At 36.7% G+C, this 21,953-nt stretch overlaps 1 protein-coding gene across 2 annotated transcripts in view; it reads left to right on the top strand.

Annotated features, from left to right (window-relative positions):
* The first annotated feature begins 331 nt into the window (after nt 1–331).
* WDR11 (WD repeat domain 11) overlaps nt 332–21,953 on the top strand; it is an 85,744-nt gene continuing 64,122 nt past the window's right edge. The window contains exons 1-10 of one of the 2 annotated variants that reach the window (XM_043985898.1): nt 332–688; nt 2,426–2,537; nt 3,716–3,869; nt 5,492–5,665; nt 7,555–7,741; nt 10,508–10,673; nt 12,642–12,756; nt 13,703–13,898; nt 14,194–14,294; nt 17,684–17,860. In XM_043985898.1, coding sequence (XP_043841833.1) covers nt 603–688; nt 2,426–2,537; nt 3,716–3,869; nt 5,492–5,665; nt 7,555–7,741; nt 10,508–10,673; nt 12,642–12,756; nt 13,703–13,898; nt 14,194–14,294; nt 17,684–17,860 — 1,468 coding nt within the window. In that variant the 5' untranslated portion in view covers nt 332–602. Of the gene's footprint in view, nt 689–2,425; nt 2,538–3,715; nt 3,870–5,491; nt 5,666–7,554; nt 7,742–10,507; nt 10,674–12,641; nt 12,757–13,702; nt 13,899–14,190; nt 14,295–17,683; nt 17,861–21,953 lie in introns of both variants that reach the window. The other variant, XM_043985897.1, reaches the window with a different exon arrangement.

Genomic DNA, 21,953 nt, shown 5'->3' with positions numbered 1-21,953 from the left:
TCTGCAGAAACAAGGCTGCCCCTGCTGTCCGCACTGCCCCCCAACATGGAGAGCTCCCCAAAATCCACAGGGCCGAGGGCTCAAGAGACTTCTGCGCTCCAGGGCGGTAAGGGGCTCTCCCAAGTCAGGAAATCTGGTGCAATGCCCTGATTCCACAGAGTGAATTGCCCGAGGTCCCAGAGGTAAGAGAAGGCAGAACTCGAACCCAGACCTCAGTGCTTTGACAGTGGGTCACATGGACAAACACGGAATTACGTCTGCGAGTTCTCACGTGACCCTCCCTCCTCCCTGTGGTGAGCCAGCCCATAAAAGGGAGCAGTCTTCCTCCGCGCGCCCCGCCGCCCAGCTGGCGACAAGCCGCCTGAGACCCAGGCGCTCTTCTAAGGGCGGCAGGCCCAGCCGTAGGCTCCGCGGAACAGCTCGGCGCCAGCTCGGAGCGCGCCCGGACCCTTGTGGGCGACGGACGGAGGGATGGGCGGAGCGCGGCGCTTCCGCCGCTCGCTTCCTGGTTGCCGGGGATAGCGGAGCCACTGTTGGCCCCTGGCTGGGTGCTGCTGCCCCGTGTCCTGCTGAGGCCGTGGCTCGGGACGCGGGCCTAGGAGATGTTGCCCTACACGGTGAACATCAAACTGTCGGCGAGGACCCTCACCGGGGCCCTCAACGCCCACAACAAGGCGGCTGTGGACTGGTGAGGGCGGGGCGGAGCGGGCGGGGGCGGGGAGGCGGGGCCGAGGCCCGGGCCAAGGAGGGGGCGGGGAGGGAGTGGAGCGTGAGGCCCTTCCAGCCCCAAATGTCCCGGGCCTTCCACGCCCAGGTAGGGCAATGAATATTTATTAAGCACCTAATGTGTACCTAGCCCTGGGCAGGACGCCTCACCGGTATTCTTTCATTTGATCCTCAAAACAACCCTGGGATGTAGGTGCTGTTAACCTCCCCATTAGACAGTTGGGGAAACAGAGGCAGGCAGCGTTTGAGTGATTTGCCTAAGGTCAGAACTCGGGCCTTCCAGACTCTAAGCGCAGAACTCCAACCATTGCACCGCCTTGCTGTTGTGGATTTTTTTGTGTTCTCCAAAAATTCAGTCTTTCCCTCAAGATAGCAGTGGACAATTTCAAAGGATCATAGACTTACAATTGAAAGGGATCCTAGAGACTCTCTAGTTCAGCACCTACATTTTACAGATAAGGAAACTGAGGCCCAGAGAAGTTAAGTGATTAGCCAGAGTAAGTCAACAAGCATTTAAGCGCTACTGTGTGCTACTAGGGATAAAAAGAATGGCAAAAGACACTTTCAGCTCTCACAGATCTTTATCCTTATATCTCTCTTCCCTCGATTTCTATTATTGTTCTATTACCCAGATCCTTAGAAACTACTTAAAATTTTAGTTAGAGTGATTTTTTTTGTCCTTCTTGGCATCACATAAAGGAAAACTTAACTATTAGACCTACCTAGAAACAATCCAATGGTCAGGTGGTTCAATGTGTTGAGCCCTGGGCCTGGAGTCAGTACAATTCCTTGTCTGAGTTAGACAAAGTCATTAAGCCCCAGCTGCTTAGTAGCTGTGACCTTGGACAAGTCACTTAACCCTATTAACCGTAGTTCTTCATTTGCACAATGAGCTAGAGAATGAAATGGCAAACTTCAGTATCTTTGCCAAGAAAACCCTAAATGAGGTCATGAAGAGTTGGACATGACTGAAAGGCAACAAAGAAACAAAGTACGCAGTGAGGTTCCCTTTCACAGAAAGTCTTTAAGCAGACTTATTAAAAAGATGCTTGCTCAAGTATGGGTTGAAAGAAAGAAATGACTGCTGACGTTCTTTCTACCAAGATTCCATGAGGTTTGCCCAATATGGACCTGGTATCATTCCATAGCAAGGCATTTATTTTTGTAAATGACAATCTAGCAATTTTTTAAATTGACGTTGGCAAAATCATGAGTAGTTACTGATCCTGGGAACATTGTATGGAGGGGTCAGACTTCTTTCAGATCCCATTGTCCTTGATACCAGCACATCACTGGAAGGTATAGGACAGATAGTGGTCTATAAATTCTTGTAGCATGTTTTTAGTTGAGTACTCTTTTTTAAGGTTGACATAGGAGTTAGCAGTGGTTTTATTTTAAATGACATTGAATATTGTTAAAGATAGTAGAAATTTTATTTTTGTTAACATTTTTTAGGTGCTTGTTCTTCAGAGGAGGTAGACCAATTCCATAAACAATTTTCTTAGTTTTGCTCTTTTTCCTATGTCACTTTTTTGTTTTTGTTTAAGCTTTAATTCTAGTAATCTCAGAAGTTGTCTGTCAGCCAGTCAGTCAGCAAGCATTTATAAAGTGCGAAGCATTGGGAATACAAAGAAAGGCAAAAACATAGTCCCTATGCTCAGTGAGCTCCATTATTTTTTTTTCTCTTTTGATTTGCTAGGGGCTGGCAAGGTTTAATTGCTTATGGATGTCATTCACTTGTGCTTGTAATTGATTCTAATACTGCCCAGACTCTTCAAGTTTTAGAAAGGCATAAAGCTAATGTTGTGAAGGTAAGTCAAACTTCAAGATGATTTCAATACATAGCATGGTTTGTTTGTGTTCCTTAAAGTCATAGGTATTTTTATCATCGTACTCTCATTATATTGTATACAATATTAATCTGTTTGAATTCATAATATTCTTGCCTGTGGGGCACCCTATCATTTCAAAGTGTTTAATTGATTTAATGTTAATCTGAGTTGAGTGAAATGACAGTCCTTGATGAGTTAGACTCCATGCTGTTTCAAAGAGGATCGAAAGCAATAATTCTTCTGGTTCCTCAACTGTTTTTGCATTATGCTCCCCCCACCACCTCCCTCCCCCTAATATACTACCAGTATAATACTGTTTCATGGCAGCACATATTTTAATTTCAAAAACATTTTAAAACTAGAAGTTAGTCTTGAGGTTCTTATTTAATAGTGTATGAGAACAATAGAAAATACTGATTTGCAAAGAATATCTGGCTGAAGGATGCATTTGGGCCTCAGCACTTTGCTTGCTATTCTCCAGTGTGCAGTCTATCTACGATACTTTAATTTAGCATTTTAAAATTTATAAACCCTTGTTATAGTTAATAGACTGGTTGAAGTCAATTTTAGTGTTAGTTATACAGACAACTAGGATTTTACTCTGGGGAAATAATTGTTCTGTATTAACCCATTTTTTCTAGATATCTGAACATTCATTCTTTTTTGAAACCTTTATAACATCACAGAATTCCCATCTTTCATAAAACAGTTACCAAATTAAACTTGAATTTGGGTAAACTTCAACTTGATTTATTCCTATGTACAGTTCAATACTTCTATTAAGGATTTTATCTTTTGAGTAAAAGAATAAAATGATATCAATAATAAAAACATATTAGGGGCAGCTAGGTGGCACAGTGGATAGAGCACCGGCCCTGGAGTCAGGAGGACCGAGTTCAAATCCGGCCTCAGACACTTGACACTCACTAGCTGTGTGACCCTGGGCAAGTCATTTAACCCCAATTGCCGCACCAAAAAATAATCATAATAATAATAAAAGCATATTTCTTTAAAGAGATTTCATCTTTGTGTTCATCTTTAATAAATAATTGTTTTACAGTCTAAATTTGTTTTCTGAGCTGGTCGATTTTTCAGTGAATATTGTGTATAATTCAGTACATAAATGTGATGCTGATTTGATTTGTTCTTGACACTAGGTTAAATGGGCCAAAGAAAATTACCACCATAATATTGGTTCCCCATATTCTTTACGCTTAGCTTCTGCTGACATCAATGGTAAGATCATTGTTTGGGATGTAGCAACTGGAGTAGCTCGATGTGAAATACAAGAACACAACAAACCTATTCAGGGTAAGTAAGAAAAGTTTGTGTTTGTTGTATATAAATTTTCTCATGATAGAATTTTTCATCCTACAGTGTGAATTGTTTTATTGTGGCTGTTCTTTCCATTTACATTGTTGTAGTCACTGTGACTCTATTCATCTTCCCTTTACATCAGTTCTTATAGGTGTATCCATGCTCCTCTGTATTAATTGTTCATAGTTTCTTAGATTACTGTAACATTCTATTACATGAACGTACCACAGTTTATTTCACCATTCCCTTCATCAGTAGTTATTTATTTGGTTTTCAGTTCTTTGCTATCATCTAATGTGCTACAATAAATATTTTATTGTTTGTGGAGCCTTTCTTTTATCCTGTGACATCTTTGGAGGAGCATAGCAGGGGAATCTTTGAGTCAAAGGGATGGAAATTTTAAGTCACTTTCTTTGTATAATTCCAAATTGCTTTCCAGAAAAAAAATGCGTTAATTATCTTATCTTTCCACAAATACTCCAAGATCAACAATTTCCATTTTTTCTCAGCTTTGCCAATTTGCTGGATATCTGGTGAAACCTCAGGGTTGTTTGGATTTGTATATACTTATTATTAGTGATTTGGTGAATATTTTTTATATGATTGTTGATGGTTTTCCTTTTTTTTTCTTTTGGTGGAAAACTGTATCCTTTGCTTATTTACTGGGGAACAGCTTTTAGTTGTCTATCTCATATAATCAGACCCTTATGAGAAGTGTTTGATACAAAGATCCTATGATATATCTTCTTTCTGGTCCTCAGTTTCCCCATCAATCAAATGTGGATGATTGGACAAGATGAGCTCTAAGGACTCTTCCAGTTTTATAATTGGATGTTGTAAAGTTTAACAACCCCTGCAGTGCTAATATTATAGCATTCTATTCTGAAATCATTTGTACAGGAGTTGGAATCATTTGCTGATTTGAATTATGCACCATTACTTCCTTTAATGGAGGGTAGGTTTAACTGTTGTCATCAGGTTACCTAACTTGGCAATATAATAGCATTTATTCAACTAATAATTTTTGATTTTGTGGTTTTTCTGTGCTTATGCCTTTATCTAGTTTATTGAAGTGAACCTACATGAAAATAGAGAAAGCATAGCCCTCGAACGTGTTATAGGAAGAAAGAAATTAGATGGCTGTACAATACCAGGAAGGTATTGACACCAACTTATGGAAGTCTTGACATGTTAAATTTGGATTAAGTCTTTAGCATGAATTTCTGTTTATTATAAGTTAACTTTACATTTTTAATTCTAATAAGCTTGACATTTGATTTTTGGTGAGATTGTAAAGATTCTACATAAAACCAGATGTTATAGACAAATTAGAAAAATAATCCTTTTTTGGGTCTGAACCTATTATTTCATTGATTTAGGAAACTCCTTACACTAATGCAAATCAGCATGTGGTTTATACTTAAGGTCTTTAAGCATTGCTTTGGTAGTGTCAATGATTTGTTCCAAGTCACACAGCCATTATTGGTCAGAGGCAGGACTTGAACCTGGATCTTCTCTTCAAGGCGAGTTCTCTGTCCATCGTGCCACCATGCTTCTTAAAATAATTTAAATGTCATTTATTCAGACATTTTTCTTCTTGTATGTGATACCTACAGACATGCAATGGTTATGGAATCAGGATGCTTCCCGAGATTTGCTACTTGCTATTCATCCACCCAACTACATTGTGCTATGGAATGCAGACACTGGCACCAAACTTTGGAAGAAGAGTTATGCAGAAAACATACTTTCTTTTTCCTTCGACCCCTTTGATCCTTCACATTTAACTTGTGAGTTATATTAAATTGTAACAAAGGATTAAGAAAATATCTTTATAAAATATTGAACTTGAAATTCTGATGTTATTCTTAAAATGACAGAAACAGTTTTTTGGGAAAAAAATCTATGACCATACTTTAAAGCAGTGGGCAACTCTGCTTTTTAATTTCAAGCTTTTGTTTGTTGAATTACAACCTTGTGCTGATATGCAGTATTTTAAGAGCTACTGATAAAAAATATTGGGCCACATTGGCACTGTGTTGAAAATTTGTGTTAGAAATAAAATACCCAAAGAAAGAAGATTGTAATTATCAATTTGAGATAGTGTTTATACCAGTATTTCCAATTCAGACTTAATTAAGTTCATTTTTCATGGCTTAGGAAGAGCTGAGTCAGTGGTTTCATTTGGTCTTAATAGCTGTATTTAAATTGAATTCTTGCAACTTTTATCCTACCCATTTATACCCCTAGCTTTGAGTTGGTAAACAATTGTATGTAAGAAAGAGTATAAACCCAAATAATTTTCCACCATACTTTAATTGTACTCATTACTTTAACTGTTTATCGAAGATGCTTAAGACTGAGTTTTACTGAAAATGTAGTCATGTAGAATATTTCCCTCTGGATTTGGAGGACACAGAATGGAATATTATAAACTATGAAGCTGATGTTTATTTTGGGATCTGTAGTAACTTGAATCAGTGTATGGGTTGACTTAGATTTTCAGGTTTTGAGGAATGCTTTTCATATATAACCTATTACCATTATTGTCCTTTTGAAAATTTACTTAATTTTCTGCTTAAGTGGTAGCTAAGGAACTTTTTGTTTGTCTGTTTGTTTAAACCAGAAAACTTTGACTATGGAATGCAATAATTTTTCTGTTATTTTCTTTTTTGAAGTAGCCTTAAGCTAGTATATCATTATATGTGTGTGTGGGTATGTATTTTATTTGTTCCCCTCCCCCTCAAAAATAAAGTAAATACTAAGGGACAAAAATGCTGCTTTAAAATAAAAAGGATATGTATTTAGGCTTCAATTCATCATTACAATTAAATATTTATTATCACCAAATCAAATTGTTAGTTTTTGTATGGAATATATAAAATATTGAAATCTCTTCTGTATGTAGTTTAGATTCTAAAATATTACTTTATTTTGAGGTTAGGAAATATAATAAGGAAATTATAATGAAAATCACTGTGCTATACTAATTTGCAAAAACCAATACTTGTTTAGTACTCATTCAAATTCAGGAAAATATTACTTATATTACTTATTATGTTCTCTCCTGGCTTCTGAGGGGTATACAAAGAGGGTATAGCCTCACAGAGCTTATAATCTTGGGAGATGAGGCAAGTCCATAGAGAACTAGAGGCAGTAGTACACATTATGAGGTGAGAGATGCTTTAAGAGAGCTACAAATGAAAAGGTTCAGAGGAGGAAAAATACATCTGTTTAAGGGTGGGAATTGGGAAATCAGGAAGTCTTTATTCTGCCAATAAACCTTTAGTATCTTTCTTTTTTTTTGGCAGGGCAATGAGGGTTAAGTGACTTGCCCAGGGTCACACAGCTACTAAGTGTCAAGTGTCTGAGGCTAGATTTGAACTCAGGTCCTCCTGAATCCAGGGCTGGTGCTTTATCCACTGCGCCACCTAGCTGCCCCAGTATCTTTTTAATATGAAGAAAAGATTTATTAGAGCTGATCGCATTGGCCTCTGAATTTTGTAATAAAATGTTCACTTCTCTTTAATTGCTAGATGATACTTTTGTTCTGAAATATGATATACCAATAGAACTGTATTATTAAACTTATCATTGCTTCCCTTTCAGCATTATATTGGAATAAAGCTCTGATAAAACTGGTTAACCTTAATGACCCCTTTTCCTTTTTTTAATGCAGTACTCACCAGTGAGGGGATTGTATTCATCTCAGACTTCTCTCCATCCAAAGCTCCTGCCAGCTCAGGAAAAAAAGTTTACATATCCAGTCCACATTCAAGCCCAGCTCATAACAAGGCAGTGGCAGCCACAGGTGCCAAGAAGGCTCTCAATAAAGTGAAAATATTGATCACTCAAGAGAAACCTAAGTAAGCTCTGTGTTTATTTAGTAGCAAGATCCAATCAAAAGTTTTCTTTTTAGTAGTGAGCACTGATTTTCTTCCTTTTTCTCCGCCCATTTTCATTTTTTTATTTTGAATTTTGAATCAACAAGGGAATAGCTATATGTTTTTCTCTTTTGTATTTTTATCCAGAATATGTTTTAGTGATGAATGATGTCTCATTCATGAAGAAGATGAAGCATAAGACATTAAAATATATTACAGTGAACTTTGAGGGATCTGTTTATTCCATGATTCCATCCTTTTACCCAAAGTTTACACTTTAATTTTGAGGTAAAAGAGATGGAATGAGGTTTCTGAAGACTATTTTGGGTTCATTACATAGAGATAAATATTCATATATTTGGAAGGTAGTTCTGTGTACCTCTTGGATCAAATACAAACTCCTCTGGTATTTGAAACCCTTCATAACCTAGCTATAATCTGCTATTCCATCCTAATTATACATGACTCCCCTTCACACAATCCAAACTAGCTTTCTTGCTGTTTCTCATATGTAGTACTTCTTGTCTTGTCTCTGGGCTTTTTCACTGACTGTCCTTCATGCCTGAATTGCTGTAAAGTTCATGCTGTACTGCTGTTGGCACATCCTGCCAACTATATCATTTGTAAGGATATAGACCTGTTCTCCCCTGATTATGCCAATTGTAGGGTGGCAGACCCTCTCAAGAGATACTGAAGAAAGAAGGGCAGTCTGTGCCAATGTGGGGATATATATATATATATATATATATATATATATGTAGGTTTATTAGAGTTTATTGGGTTAATTGAGGAAATTTAACAGAGCTTACTCATGTGACCAACTGAGCAGGGCAGCAGCAGGACAGAGTAATGGATCCTTGCACCCCCTCCTTAGGACAGGTCCAATATTATATAGAAACAGAACAAAGAAGGTATTTGGCCGGGGGTGGTCCAGGGTCATGTCAAAGTTTTCTTGTGGGATAGAGCTGCTTTTGTTGTTTATATTCATTCAAGGTAGTTTACTTCATTCAAGGTAGTTTACGTTAACCCTGGAGTCATAGATCACATTCTTACACTCGGGCTCCCACTATACAATTGCAGTTTCTCCTCTTCTCTGCCTCATGGCCCTGGTTTTATACACAGTTCATCTCAAGCTTGAAAACTGCCTTCTGATTGCCTTTTTCTGCTTTTCCCACAGCTTCAAATATTCTTCTCCCCTAATTCCTTTGTATTTATTTTGTATATGATATCTTTATGTGTGCTTGTATCTTTCTGTGTGTATATTGTCACACCTGAGAGGATGTAGCCTTCTTGAAGACAGGCACTATTTCATTTATGGCTCTATCCCCAGTAGGCAGTGCAGTGGCTGGCTTATTTGATAGCATAATTACATCACTAAATCTTTCTCACCTAAATAGGGCATGTATTTTTGTATTATCATGGTAATGGATTTCACAGAATCTGCAGAATAGTGCAAAGTAGCATGGTGAAGTAAAAAGACCTCTAGAAATACAAACGTACTATTCTGTTATCTGCCTTATCAATCACTGTTGAACTTGGTTACCTTGAATAATAACCACTCTGGCCCTTTTTTTTTCCTTATCTGTAGAATGAAAAATAATGAGCTTTCTAACTGTAAAAGTCTGTCACCTGTAGAAGTTGCCAAATTAAGTTCATGTTATACATTTGAAATACTTTAATATGTAACTCAAATTAAATAATGGATCTTAACATTGAATTTTGCAGATATTTATAGAAATCATTTTATAAAAAGCATATGATACAGTACTTAAAGTTATGGCATCCATTCATGAGAACATTTCATCTAAAGATATTCTTTTTTTCTTTTTTCTTTTTCTTTCTTTTTTTTTTTGCGGGGCAGTGAGGGTTAAGTGATTTGCCCAGGGTCACACAGCTAGTAAGTGTCAAGTGTCTGGGGCCAAATTTGAACTCGGGTCCTCCTGAATCCAGGGCCGGTGCTCTATCCACTGTGCCATCTGGCTGCCCCCATCTAAAGATATGTTACTTATCAATGATTAAGATGCATTTTATGGTTTAGAGAGCCTTTAGTTAAATTCCATAGTCTTCATATAGTCATTCCTTTTGTGACAAATGGCAAAAATAAACATTTTTTGAAAAGTCTTATAGTTTTGTACAACCTCATTTTTACAGTTGAAACTGGCAAAAGGTAGAGTGAGTTGTCTAACCTCACTTTACCTTTACCAACAATAATAGCTGCTATAATAGTAGAGCCAAGTCTTTTGTTTCCATTTTGGGAAATTTTATATATTTACTATAGCCTCTCTGATAGGAAATATTTTGTGTGTGCGTGCCTGCCTCTGTGTGTGTGTGTGTGTGTGTGTGTGTGTGTGTGTGTGTGTGTGTGTGTGTGGTATAGTCGCCTAATTTGTCAAATTATAAAATAGTATAAAGCTGAATTTTGTGAATACCATTAGTATATTTTTTCTTGTATTTGTTATCTCATAACACCACAGTACTTTTAAACTTGTTAAAAAGTAGCTCATTGTAGAAATACAGGAAGTTGCACCCTGAATTGAAGTGCAATACATTAGTGATTAACTTGACTTTTTTGACATGCTGTAACGTTTGTAGCATTGGATGCAGACCCATGCTGGCCATTTCAGGAATATAATTTCTAACTCATGGTTTATATGACAAGAATATGAAATTAAAATTTTCAGTTTTTTCAGTTTAAACTAAACCTTTAGGTCATGGTAATATGTTCAATGTGAATGTTTTATTTTTCAGTGCCGAATCTGTGACACTCAATGATTGTCTTCAGTTGTCATACTTACCTTCCAAAAGGAATCACATGTTGTTGCTTTATCCGAGAGAAATTCTAATCCTTGACCTTGAAGTAAACCAGACAGTTGGTGTAATTGCAATAGAGAGAACAGGAGTACCATTTCTACAGGTATCCATTCTAGTTTGCAATTTATTTTCTATAGTTTTACATGAAACCACTATTTTTAATCTGTTAAATTTTTAAAAAATTAATATTTTTATCTTTTAAAAGTCAGTATCTATTTTTACATCATCATCTTTTCTGAATAGAGTTTTTTTCCCTTTCCTTCTGAGCAAACTGTCTTATAAATTGGTGAGTCAAAAAAAAAGGTTATTAAGCACTCATCATGTGTCAGGCCCTATGCTAGCACTAGCACTAGTCCCTGCTGCCCTCTAGAGGCTCTTGTTCCCATTGAAACAACACATAAATGAAGAGATACGTACAAGATACCTACAGAGTCAGTGGAAAGTAGTCTCAAAAGCATTGGGACAGAACCTCTTACAGGAGGTAGCGTTTGAGCTCAGTCTTCTAAAAAGCCAGGGAAACTCATAGGTGCAAGGTGAGAGAGAGCAACCAGGCAAGAGACACAGTCACTGAAAAAAAATGAGGAAGGAGGTAGAGGGTTAGGCAAGAGAAACAGCAATTAAGTTCTTGTAGCTAGATTGTCGAGTGAATAGAGAGGAGGAAAGTTTTAAGAAGATTGGAGAGGTAGGAAGATGCCAGGTTGTGAAGAACTGCGTTGTCAAACACAGGCCGAGGGTAACTGTGGGAGCTTTTGGAGTAAAGGGGTGACATCACCAGACCTACTGTGCTTCAGACACTTTGGCAAATAAGTTTAGATAGATTGGAGAGAGGAGGGAAAGCAATTCAGAAAAACCATTAACTCATTGTCAGACAGATTATGTAATATTCCATACCCATAGTCCACTGTCTAAAGGGGGTACAGAGCAAGCTGAGTCATTATACATTATTCAGTTTTTTTCTTTTCATTAAAATTAATATTTAAAAGATAAAAATATGTATTTTGTGACGGAAATGCCATTAAGTGTTTTTTGCTTAATTTCTAATTCAACAAACATCCATTGACTGTACGCTATGTGTACTGTAAATATGATACATAAATGTGACTTTATCAGATGGGGAATTCCTCTCACTCATCTCTAACTTAGTAGAGAATTCCTAGGGAATTATTTGAAGCACATTAAGTTTAAGTGACTTGACCAGAGCTATAAATCTAATTAATATGTGTCACAGAAGTGATGAATCCAGATCTTCTGGACTAAAAACTCTGCACTTTGTCTCTCCTGTCTTTTTTCTTCTGGGCAAATTTAATTGTTTAATTTAACCAAGTATGTTATTTTGTTTTTCCTATTCTTTCCAATTCTTAGTGAGTTTATATTGCTACTGAAATAACCAAAAGTTTTCTGGGAACACTGAGTTATTTAAGTGGTGTTAATTAAACACATGGACTTAGGAAGCTTTTGCATTCAGATACAGTCTCTGCTACTTATTAACTCTTGGACCCTGGACAAATCATTTAACCTCTTTCTGCCTCAAATGATTTCCTCCTATTTATCTGCTAAGCACAGTTCAGTTAGGGTCTTTGATTATGGAGACCATTATCACACTGGAAATTTCCCATGCTGAAGAATATAAATATATTAACATAAACATATGCATATATATGTGGCTTGAATGAATTTTACACTTATATATTAAAAACTTGAACTTTTTCTTGGTTGATCCATTTAGCATAAATAATAGCTGATATAATAAAATAATATAATAAAGCATTTATATGGTTCTTTAAGGTTTGATAAGTTTTATTTTATCTTCACAACAGTTCTGGGAATTAGGTTCTTTTGTTATCTCTATTTTATAGTTGAAGAAAGTGAGGCAGATACAGGTTAAGTGACTTGCCTAGAGTCCTGTAGCTAATAAGTGTCTGAGGCAGGATTTGAACTTGAGGTTTTTCTGACTCCAGGTGCAGAGATCTAGCCACTTTGCCACCTACTTGTTTTTATCATAAACATCACAGTATCTAAAATGCTATGTTAAATCACTGGCTTTGAGAAATAAATGTTAAATTTCCTGTAGGTAATCCCCTGCTTTCAGCGTGATGGCTTATTTTGCCTACATGAAAATGGTTGCATAACTTTAAGAGTTCGAAGATCTTATAATGCTATTTTTGGGAATTCAAATGAAGAGTCAGGTAATGTTACTGTATGCATATTTATATTTGAACATTACTCTAATTTTACCCACTCTACACTCTCTGCTCTTAGACTTCCTTTAAAGACATTTCCATTTGAGAGTGACCTAGGTGCATAAGAGACAAAGGCAAATGATTGTTAATTCTGTTGTTGCAAAATAGAATTTATTGTTAGCAGAATTTGGGGGGCAGGAAAGAAATTAAGTCTGATAAGTTCTTATATTTATGACAGTGCAGAGTGGAAAAATATATGAGATGCAGTTTTTCCATTAAAAGACTCTTCTGATGACCGATGATGATGTGTGTGGGCCCAGGTCCTGATGAGACTACTAGTGGATCCCAAGCCCAGCCTGGCCTCACTACATTGGCAAAGGATTGAAAAGGATTTAGGTTTAAGCTTATGGTAGTGTTATCAGCAAGCTGGCTGCCTGGCAGTTAACTTTTCAGCCATAGCATTTCTTGAAATCACTGACTAAGGCTTAGAGGAGTTACATTCTTGAAGTAATGAACTAATCACTACATACTATTATTTGGTCATGTGTCATGGAAATGCCTTAAAAAAAAGTTAAAAGATTTTGATTCAAGTTATTATTTCAGAACTTAAATTTGCTATATATACTAGGGTATGATCTTTGTCTTCTCTAGGAATTGAATGATCTTTCTGTGATAAAGTTACTAAAAAATTGTAGGTTTTGTGGAATAGATTTTTTTTTTTTTGCTGGGCAAGGGGGGTTAAGTGACTTGCCCAGGGTCACACAGCCAGTAAGTCAAGTGTCTGAGGCCAGACCCAAACTCAGGTACTCCTGAATCCAAGGCTGGTGCTTTATCCACTGCGCCACCTAGCTGCCCCTAGATTTTTTAAAAAATGGTCATATTACTGCTTCTGTTGATATAGGATTGAAATTTTTTATTTCTGGAATAATGTTAGCAATTCTTTTACATAAAGATCCAGACCCAGTTCAGGAGCTGACCTATGATTTGCGAAGCCAGTGTGATGCAATTAGAGTGACCAAAACTGTCCGTCCATTCAGTATGGTGTGTTGTCCTGTTAATGAAAATTCTGCTGCTCTCATTGTGAGTGATGGGAGAGTCATGATATGGGAATTGAAGTCTACTGTTTCTTATAGAAACTTTCGTAACAGGTAACGTAATTCTTAGACTTGCATAGCCTTTTAACATTATTGTTGTTTCTTCAAGTAGTAGTATTACCACTACCACTACATGGTTCATAAAATACAAGTAATCAGTGGGAAAAATGAAAAACAAATTAAGATTTGGAGATATTTTATGGGTAAAATGGGCAAATACTGTGGGAAAAGAATCACAAAAAATAATATTAGGGCCATAATCTCAAATTAATAGTTTGTTACTATATATAATATGAGTTTCAAGTTATTTTGAGCTTTGTAAATTGTACCAACTCTTTCTTTGCAGCAGTTCAGGTACATCACCTTTATATTCACCAATATCTTTCTGTGGAATTCCTGTAGGAGCATTACAGAATAAACTTCCAGACCTTTCTTTAGATAATATGATTGGTAAGTTTTTGGTTTTTCCCCCCTAACTTTATTTTGGGCTGAGATTTGTGAAAGAAAGTCAGCATAGCCACTGATGTACAATTATTTATAAAATTAAGATTAGAAATCGGAGAACTAATATGTAGAAGGGTTTCATGTTTAATATGTAATTGAGCTATAAAATGTTTAAATTAGAAAATACCTACATTGTCATAAAATGGAATTTGATTTGTTGGAATTGAAGCTCATTATTGAGAAGCAACATGATAATATATAGCACAGTTGGGAATCCAACAAATTAGTCTCTAGTTCCTCTTCTGTTAGTCTTTTGACTAGTTGTGGGATGTTAGGCAAACCTTTTCACCTTTTTGGACCTCAGTTTTCCTCATTTGATATGGATGCCCTGCCTTCACTCTGTGTGTGTGTGTGTGTGTGTGTTTCTGGGTGGATTATGTGGGGGGGGCAGAATGAATAAATCAATATTTTTTTAAACCATATAAGGCCTTAGGGATAAAGAATCAGAAAAGGGAGACAGTCTTTTCTAATATGCAAACATAAATTTTGTAGACAGTTATATGCTTAATTGGGAGGCTCCAACTGCAAGTGGGGTAAAGTTATGTACTAAGAGCTTTTCCCCCATTATAACCATGTGAGTGTTTGGGAATTGGACCATTCTTACTCGCTACATTTTGTATTTTTTCTAATTTCATTCCAATAGTACTATCCATTATTGGAAAGTTTAGTCATACTTGGCATGGTATGGAGAATTCACATCCCTAAAACCTTATCCTGTCATTTCTGTTTTTATTAGTGATCAGTTTTTATCACCTTAATTACACCTTCTTCTAATTTCCTAGACCAGAATCTTTGGAATCATCTTTGATTCTTCCCTCCCCCTCAGCCTTCATATTGAGTTAGTTTCCAATTCCTGCTGACTTGATCTCTGCTGTGGATATCTTCTCTCTTCCCTCCTTTCCATCACTACTTCCTTAGTTCAAGCCCACATTAACCTGTTTGCTGGGTTTCCTTAACAAACATATCCAGTACTTTTTAGCCTGCCGTGGATCTAGTCCTAACCTGGATTTCTCTCCCTGTTTCCTGCTATTCTCCTCCTGAAAGTCAGGCTGCACCCATGTTAGAAGGCTCAACATTCTCACTATGCCCTGAGCTTTCTTGCCTGCACACCCTGGTATCAGTCCTCCTGGATTGATTTTAACCCCTCTGTTAACTGTCAGACGTCCACCCATAGCCAGAAGCTACTTCTTTTCAGATCCCTATGAAACTTTTATTTCTCTTTTGTGCCTCTGATCATATTTTTTCAATTTTTTAATAATTTTTTTTTAAATATAAGACTTAAACTTCTTGTTAGATTATAAACCCTTAGCCTGGTACTTTGCTCAGAATAGCTACTAAATAAATGTTGAATTGAATGTAACATAAACCGGTTTTCAGAGTAAATTGTCCTTTCTAAATAAATAAATGAATGAATAAATACATATATCATAAACCCACTATTATAATGCAGTTTAGTTTTTTCATTCAGACATTTATAGGATTTGGGTATCAAAACAATGCAAAGTATTGTTTTTAAAGGGACAAAATAGTACAAATTATGTAGCAATTCTTGACAATACAATTGATTTAAAAGCATTAATTAAGAGAGGCTTTGTTACTTTAAACATTTTAATTATAACTTTTAATTAAACCTTTAATTTGCACTGTGGTGTGTACTCTGTGATAATGGAAAGCATTTTCTTGTTATCCAATTAAAAGCATTGGACTGATTTATGCTCATCCAATAAAGACCATTAAGATGTAAACCACTATGATATGCTTAAGTGCAAATCCTTTAATGAAGGAAGGATAGAGGAAAGTTCCCTAGTGTCTGAAAAGAGTTGAATTCTGTGCTGGGAATACCTAGGGATATATACAAGATGTCTCTCATTTTTCATTTTATGCTAACATATTTATTCTCTATTTTCTAATTCTTGGGTTGGAATTAGAATTTTTTTTTTCATTACATAAAGATTTCTCTGCCAGATTGCCAATACCTCTTGGTTTTGTTGTTGTTGTTGTTTGTTTTGTTTTTTTAAGTTGACCTTCAGGTTTTGATATGGGAGTAATTTGTGATCACCATATTTTTTACACCTTACTGTAAAGATACAGTAGGTTTTTTTGTTTTTAACTGCCCACAATTTTTTGTGAGGGAGGGTTTTTTATCTTATAGTTTCTGATTTTTGGTTGACTTGATAATTGAAATATTTATAATGTAGTTGGAACTGGTGTCTTTTAAAACTCTGATAACAGTGATATCTTTAATATACTATGTAAAGAAATGCCTCATTGTAAAATTTTAAATTGTAAACAATTCAAGAAACAGAAAGTAACTAATATATCCTAGGCAATTGGGGATACAAGGACTAAAATAAGTATTTTCATTACCACCTGCTATTATCTGTTTGATAGATTGAGGGGGCACTTTAAAAAGTTGACTATATTTTAAATTAACTACTTTTCTATTATTATTATTATTATTATTATTATTATTATTATTATTATTATTATTATTATTATTATTATTATTATTTTGGTGAGGTAGTTGGGGTTAAGTGGCTTGCCCAGGGTCACACAGCTAGTAAGTGTTAAGTGTCTGAGGCTGGATTTGAACTCAGGTACTCCTGAATCCAGGGCCAGTGCTCTATCCACTGTGCCACCTAGCTGCCCCTACCATTATTCTTAAATGTATATAGTAGCTTCACAAAGACTAGCATTTTATCCCAGCTATTTCTACTGCTATCTGTTATTTTATCGCAATTTCTTTTCTCTTGCACTGATACCTTTCTTCATTGTTCTCTAGGCTAAACATCTTCATTTCCTTCATTTGATCCTTGAATAATCTTGAAATCCTTTACCCTGCTGGTCCTTCTTGACTAATTTATCAATGTCTTTTCTAAAATGTGGCTCCTAGTTCTAAACACAAGCCTGTAGATGTGAATTGACAGTCATCTGTATCACTTATCAGCCCCTTAATCCTATCCGCTGCCTGACCTCAGTGCTCATTGCCAAGAGACATAACCTTGACTGAAGGCATGAGTGGAAAAAGTCTTAAAAAGTCACAAAACCCTGGTTGGGAAGTTAAAGATCATTGGATTAACCCATTCATTTTATAGATGAAGCTACACAAGGTGGTCAGTCATGTAGGCAAGGAGCGAAATGGCTTCCCTATCTAGAATCTCCAGTGTCCTGCATAACTTTTGAAGGGTCCAAGTTTACCTCTTTGAAATGCCATTTTCTTTCTGGAACATAAAATTTATTTTATTGGCAAGTTAAAGTATTTTTTTTTAAGTAATTTTTTTTTTTAGATCAGATTTGCTTATAATTAATAGGCTGCTGTTTTGATTGTAAATCAGGGCAAAGTACAATTGCTGGAGAAGAGCACCTAAGAGGCCCTACCTTGCAGGAAGTACATTTGAAATTTCTGCTCACAGGACTTCTTTCAGGACTTCCTTTGCCACAGTTTGCCATCCGTATGTGCCCACCGCTTACCACAAAAAATATAAAACAGTATCAGCCACTGCTTGCTGTTGGTAAGTATTTGACTAGTTCTTACTCAGAATACTTCATAATTATATAAATGTAGTAGCCGGAATATATTGTTTATTTTATTTTTTATAACTTCTTATTTATTTTTGCATTCTTTTAAAATCTTGAGTTTTAAATGTTCTCCCTCCCACACATTGAGAAGACAAGGAAAATATCAATTAATTATGTATGTAAAATCATGCAAAATATTTCCATATTAGACATATCACAAAGAAAATGAAAAAAAAAAGGGAGAACATCATACTTTGGTTTGTACTCATAATTCATTAGTTCTCTCTCAGGAGGTGGATAGCATTTTTTTATCATGAGTCATTTGGAATTGTCTTGTATCACTGTATCATCAGAGTAGTCAAGTCTTTCACAGTGGTCATCATTACAACATTGCTGTTACTGTGCACGGTAATCTCCTGGTTCTTCTCACTTCATTTTGTATCAGTTCATCTAGACCTTGCCATGTTTTTTTTTTTTTTCTGAAACCTCTTTACTTGTCATTTCTTTTTTTTTTTTTTGCAGGGCAATGGGGGTTAAGTGACTTGCCCAGGGTCACACAGCTAGTAAGTGTTCAGTGTCTGAGGTCAGATTTGAACTCAGGTACTCCTGAATCCAGGGCCAGTGCTTTAACCACTGTGCCATCTAGCTGCCCCTTACTTGTCATTTCTTATAGAACAGTAGTATTCTGTCACAATCATATGCCAAGACTTGTTTGACCATTTCCCCAATTGTTGAGCATCTCCTTAATTTCCAATTCTTTGCCCTCACAAAAAGAGCTGCTGTAAATATTCTTTGTATATATAGGTAACTTTCCTTTTTCTTTGATCTCTTTGGAATACAGACCTAGTAGTGGTATCAAAAGTTGATAAGTTTTATTTCCCTTTGGACATAGTTATGTAGGCACCAATTTTTAATTGGGGAGTGTTAGCTAGGCAGCTCGCTGCAATATTGGGGCAAGGAAGGAGACTGACGGCCTCCCTCAAAACAGAGCAGAATTTATTTAACAAGAATGAACTTAAAAAACACACAAACAGGATACGTAGGATTAAAGGAAAGGAAATAAAATGGGTAAAGGGAAGTAATACAACCTGAATCACACCACCGCCCAGGAATCAGCTGAGAACACACAGCAGCATCCTGTCACCTTCCAGCTGTAACGATTGGAATAACGCCACCTGCTGGATACTTACTGTAGAAGAGTTCTGCCCATGAAGGGAAGGTCTTTGAGGGCAAGACCAGGAGTCAGGAAGTGACGCGGACTAGTGGGAGGAGGAAGGAAGAGACTGGCGCTCAGTCTCGCTCTCTTGCCTGGGGACGCTGGCGGAGAAGGGAGCTAAAAATGTGCTCTCCCTTTAATAGATAGAAATCTAGGCCTTTCTCTCTCTCTTTACCAAATTCTTGTTTTCCTTAATAAATGCTTAAAAGCCTAACTCTTGCTAAAGCTTATAATTTATTGGCGACCACTCATTAGATATTTTAGACAGACTAGCTAGAATTTTAGCCCTTAACACAGCTTCAAGCTAGAATGGTGAAAAACCTCCCTTCTTCCCAGCAGACCCCAGGCTGACCACACACAGCCCCCAGCCAATTGGCTGGCCGCTGTGACAGTCACATGACTGCCCTCACTGGGCTTCCAATCATTATAATTTTGCCAGGCCCATGTAGGCATCAGCGAGTGGCAATAACGTGAAGTGTCAGCGCCATGGCGACAGCTACAACCAGTGGGTGGAGCACCGTGCAGTTTGTGGATCCCCAGGCCAGTGCGTGTGGTTCTAGCCAAAAGATGGGGTCATAAAAACCTCAAATAACAATTAATTCTTTAAGTTCCAAATTGTTTTCCAGAATGATTGGACCAGTTCACAACTCCACCAACAGTGTATTAGTACATTTGTTTTTACATTTGTCATTTCTTAATAGGTATGAACTGGTATCTTAGGTTGCTTTAATTTGTATTTCTTTAATCAATAATCATTTAAAGCTTTTTTTCTTTTGACTATAAATAGCTTTGATGTCTTATTCTGAAAACTAACTTGATATCCTTTGACCATTGTCAAATTGGCGAGTGGTTCTTATTTTTATTAATTTGATTCAGTTCTCTATATATTTGAGAAATGAAGCCTTTATCAGAGAAACTTGCTGTAAAAATGTTTTATATTTCATTTTCTGTCTGTAGTACCTTTATCAGAAAGTTTTTTCCTGATTATCTCTCTCAATTAGATCTGTTTTTGCTTTTCTTTTGAGAGCATGATTGCTATCCCTGCCTTTTTATACTTCAGCTGAAACATAATAGATTTTGCTGTAGCCCTTTATTTTAACACTGTATATGTCTCTCTGTTTCAAATTTGTTTCCTGTAAACAACACATTGTTGGGTTCTGCTTTTAAATCTATTCTGCTATCCACCTGTTTTATGGGTGAGTTCATCCTATTTACATTCACAGATAAAATTACTAACTGAATTTCCCTGCATCCTATCTTCATTCTCCCATATCTCTTATTCCCTTTCCTTCTAATATCCTTTTTTTTTTTGGTGAGGCAGTTGGGGTTAAGTGACTTGCCCAAGGTCACACAGCCAGTAAGTGTTAAGTGTCTGAGGTCAGATTTGAACTCAGGTCCTCCTGACTCCAGGGCCGGTGCTCTATCTACTGCGCCACCTAGCTGCCCCGCCCTTTCCTTCTTATTGGGTAAGATTTAACTATTGGGTAAGATAGATTTCTTTATCTGAGTGTGTATAGTCTTCCTTCTTTGAACCATTTCTAAGAGAATGAGGTTCTTCAAGCATTTCCCACTCCTCTCCTCATTTTCCCTTCCTAAAGATATTCCTTGCAAGCTTCCTTTATGTGAGGAAAATTTCCCCATTCTATCTCTCCTTTACTCCTTCTACTGCTTTCCTCTTTCTCATCCCTTCATTTATTTGTATTATTTGTTGTTGTTTTGGTGGTGAGATCATTCCAACATAATCGACTCACACTCATGTCCTCTGTAGATTCCTTCTAACTGCTCTAATAATGATGAAGTTCTTAGGAGTTTGGGCAGCTTAGGTGGCTCAGTGGAAGAGTACTGGGCCTGGAGTCAGGAAGACGAGTTCAATTCCAGCCTCAGACACTTACCAGCTGTGTGACTCTGGGCAAGTCACTTAACCCTATTTACCTCAATTTCCTTGTCTGTAAAATGATCCAGAAAAGGAAATGGCAGAGGAATGCAATATCTTTGCTAAGAAAACCCCAAATGGGGTCACAAAGAGTCAGACATGATTGAAAAACAACTAAACAACAGCAACTTGTAGGAGTTACATATATCATCTTACATATAAGAATGTAAACAGTTTAACTTTATTGAGTTTCTTTTGGTTACTGCTTCATGTTCACTTTTTTTATACTTCTCTTGAATTTTATATTTGAATGTCAGATTTTCTATTCAGCTCTGGGATTTTCATTAAGAATACTTGAAAGCAGGGCAGCTAGGTGGCGCTGTGGATAAAGCACCAGCCCTGGATTCAGGAGTACCTGAGTTCAAAGCCAGCTTCAGACACATGACACTTACTAGTGTGTGACCCTGGGCAAGTCACTTAACCCCCATTGCCCCCCCCCAAAAAAAAGAATACTTGGAAGCTCTCTAATTAAATGGATATTTTTTCCCCTGAAAGATTATACTCAGTTTTGCTGAGTCAGTTATTCTTAATTTCAATCCTAGATCCTTTGCCTGACTGTGACTCCATGATATTTGAATGGTTTCTTTTGGATTGCTTGCAGTATTTTCTCCTTGACCTGAGAGCTCTGGAATTTGCCTATAATATTCCTGGAAGTTTTCCTTTTGGGATTTTTTTCAGGATATAATCAGTGGATCTTTGCAATTTCTATTTGACCCTTTGGATCTAAGATATTGGGGCAGTTGTCCTTTATAATTTCTTGAAATATGATGTATAGGCTTTCTTTAAGATCCCGGCTTTCAGATAATTAAATAATTCTTAAATTGTCTCTCTTTGATCTATATTCTTAATCAGTTGCTCTTAGGATGAGATAGTTCACATTTTCTTTTGTTTTTTTTTTTTTCTTTTCACTTTTACTATTTCTTGATGTCTCATGGAG

This window comes from Dromiciops gliroides, chromosome 2, assembly GCF_019393635.1.
Source record: "Dromiciops gliroides isolate mDroGli1 chromosome 2, mDroGli1.pri, whole genome shotgun sequence".
In the NCBI taxonomy this organism is placed as follows: Eukaryota; Metazoa; Chordata; class Mammalia; order Microbiotheria; family Microbiotheriidae; genus Dromiciops; species Dromiciops gliroides.
Note: the sequence above shows the minus strand (reverse complement) of the source record. Positions and strands in the feature narration are given on the sequence as shown.